This window comes from Blastocystis sp. subtype 4, assembly GCF_000743755.1.
Source record: "Blastocystis sp. subtype 4 strain WR1 chromosome Unknown seqid_0584, whole genome shotgun sequence".
Classification (NCBI taxonomy): domain Eukaryota; class Bigyra; order Opalinata; family Blastocystidae; genus Blastocystis; species Blastocystis sp. subtype 4.
In genome coordinates this window covers 1-3,229 of record NW_014568963.1, presented here as the reverse complement: position 1 = coordinate 3,229, position 3,229 = coordinate 1, and the positions used below count along the sequence as shown (strand labels likewise).

The 3,229-nt window shown below is 38.7% G+C and overlaps 1 protein-coding gene across 1 annotated transcript; it reads left to right on the top strand.

Annotated features, from left to right (window-relative positions):
• Positions 1 to 1,950: 1,950 nt before the first annotated feature.
• On the top strand, positions 1,951 to 3,030 carry JH06_5158 (methyltransferase; the record flags this gene model as incomplete). The annotated part of the gene is made up of 4 exons (XM_014669410.1): positions 1,951 to 2,281; positions 2,312 to 2,490; positions 2,536 to 2,670; positions 2,701 to 3,030. 4 exons carry the CDS (start codon positions 1,951 to 1,953, stop codon positions 3,028 to 3,030), a joined length of 975 nt encoding a protein of 324 aa, XP_014524896.1.
• Between the last annotated feature and the right edge of the window lie 199 nt (positions 3,031 to 3,229).

Here is a 3,229-nt window from a genome sequence, read left to right as displayed (position 1 = left end):
GCTTGCAGCGGAGACCATACTCTCCACAAATACGAAGCTCCTGGTCCAGACGCTCGCGTTCATAAGGACGACGGGGAGTACTGAAAGTAAGACGATCTGGTAGGAGATTAGAAACGGTTGAAGTCAACGAATACGAAAAACAAACAGCAACAAGCAAAAAGAGACTCTTTTCGCTTCAATCATTTTATTCATGGTACTTACAGTTTCTGTGATGGGCACAAGTAACCATGGTGACTCAGATTGATAATTGAGAAAAATGGGCGTTACTCAATTCCACGTTGGATCTAATGGAAAGAGAAAATTTTACAATATTTAGATAATCAGATTCTACCGTGGCAAGTCGAATTCCGGAATAGAAAAAGACGTAGAGATTTCTATCAATTCTTATTGTTCGTTTAACACTTCATTGATAGGGAGTTGGTTTCTGTAAATAGATTCTTTCCTTTTGTATGTCTTTTAATGATGTGATAAGCTATAGTAAATACCACACAACGATGTCCCAATCATCAATAGTAAGTAAAGAAGAAAGAGATTTGCCATATATAAATTGGTCTTCGTTTTCATCATCATGGAACCGCAGTCAGCATGCAAGTTGTGTTGGTATGTTTTGTCTATCGAATTTAAAGTAGTTCCTGGAAGGAAAGAGATTGCTATATTCGGTGGATATGGTAGTACCTCAAATTCAAAACAAGTTGGTCGATTGAATGACCTTTTGTTGGTTTCGTACGATGGAACCATCTCGGTACAGTATTCTCCTTACTGAAAAATCAAATTTAGACAATCTTCAGATTCCAAACCTCATCCTCGTCTCTTTTCAACGATATGTGCTGTTTGTGATGGCCTTCTAATTGTTGGAGGTCGTACAAGTCCTTCCAAACCCTTTCTGGACCCTGCCTTCTACGATTTCCAATACCACCAATGGCTTAATGTATCTTCAGAAGGAACCCAACCACAACCTCGTTGGTCTCATACTATGATCCGTTTGAATGATTCTCTATGTGTATTGTATGGAGGTCGTGATAGTAATCATATTTATGGTGATTGCTGGAGTGTTCATATTGTGAAGGAAGAGAATCAAGTGAAACTAACATGGTATCTTCTCTATGACTCAGCAAACTCCATCTACAATGCGAATGAGTCTCCAGGAACTCGTTTCGGTTGTTATCTTCTTCCCATTTGCAATAGTTCTTGTCAACATGATGAAGTGATAGTGATTGGTGGCATGACAGATTTGGATGGGACGTGTAAATGTTACTATGCCAGTACCAATTAGATGCTCCTTCTATTCCATACGTATTCAAACTCTCCAAACGACAATGGTCGATCCTAACTGTGTCTGAGGGATTGCCTCTTTTGGAACATCTCAGTAACATTCATTCAACTCAGATTGGATCCAATTCATTCTTGCTATTTGGATTTCATGATGCAACCTTACAGAACATGTGTTTATCTCTTCAGATCTACCAAGAAACAATCCTGATTCATGACCAGAATGAAATTATCCCAAAGCAGGTTATTCCAATTGAATATACAGTGGAGACACTTGAAGATCACTGCTTCTTCCTGGGAGGTGGATGTACCTTTTTCTGGAATCGTCATTTTAATCCTTTTTATATGGCAACTCTTCCTCCTTCTCTTCATATTTCCTATTTACCTTCATGTTCTTTGATTAAGTCACATAATGTTTCTCGTAAGCGTTTGTGTTGTTCTTCTCAATCTACTCTTCCAGAGCAAAGTATCCTTACTGTTCTTGATATGACCAAACTGAAACAAGTGAAACTGTTTCTCGAAACTGCTCATCTATACGACAAATCAAGGAAAATCACACGGATTCATGATCAGATGTATGCTGTTCCAGTGACTGACAGAGTTCGCTTAGAGAACAGTCTTAAAAACATGCCAGAATCACTAATTCAAGTTATTTCCTTAGATAACAGTGATCAGATTTCAATGGAATGCACTTCCTATTCTGTTAAGGCGAATCTGAAACGTCAGCTGGAGAAGTGGTATCGGTCATGTCACTATGTGTCGTGTGTATCATTCATAGTCAATTTATCTCCTCTTCAACTCCATCGCATTGAAGTCCTTGGTAATATCGTGATTCTCAATCAGGGATCCTTTAAAGGTGAATCATGGTCCTCTCTTTGGCCTGTTCTGGCTGCTTCTCCTAGTGTTATTAGTCACCAGAGTCCTCTAACAGAGCGAGAGCAATCATTCCTCACAATCTTGTGTGATTGCTATGGATGTGAACGAGTTGGCATCCATGAAGAGATTGATTGTGGTATAGGATCCTGATTGCTATCAAAAGTAGGTCCGAAGAGACAAAGTCATTCTCGAATCATTTTCACAACAGGAACAATGGACAGTTGGGTAACAATTCGTCAGAATGGTGTTGTATATTCGTGGCCATTTGAGCGTGTAATGTTTGCTAGTGGAAACAATACAGAGAGGAAACGAATGGGTGAAGTGAAAGCATTGAATGAATCTGTGGTAGATTTGTATGCTGTGAGTGAGATCTGAAGGCATCACATATAGGGAATTGGTTATTTTACGATTCCAATTGCTGTGAAAACGGGAGTCAATCATATCTATTGCTTTGAAATCAATGACGATAGTATTCAAGCCTTAAGGAGAAATATTGAGCAGAATGGAGTTGAGGATATCTGTGAGGTGAGTATTCTAGTGGAACTTGATATGCAGATCATTCCTGGAGATAATCGAGTAACCACACAACCGTATTGGAATCTTGCTGATCGAGTATTATTAGGACTTCTACCTTCTTCTCGAGAAGGTTGGCCTTTGGCAATGCAGATGTTGAAGAAAGAGGGAGGAATACTTCACGTACATGAAAATGTTCACGACAGTGAATATGAATCATTTGTACAATCGTTACCGAAGGAATTGGAGCAATTGGGAGAACAGAAAGGAAAGAAGTATCATTGTGAGATTAGCCATATCGAGCGAGTGAAATCTTATGCTCCAAAAGTATATCATTATGTGTTTGATGTGAAGTGTAATGCAATTGAGTGATGTGTTTGTTTAGATTTCGATTAATTTCAAGAAGACGAGGAATTAATAAGAGAATAACAGTCTTTGGATCCCCACTTAACAAATCCTCTTTATTTCTTTCTCTTCGAGTTTCAGACCATTTCTAGTATGTATCGCTAATGATAACCTCATTTGGATCCTAATCAAGGAAGGATTGTGTGTGTCTCATTTCAGTATTCCA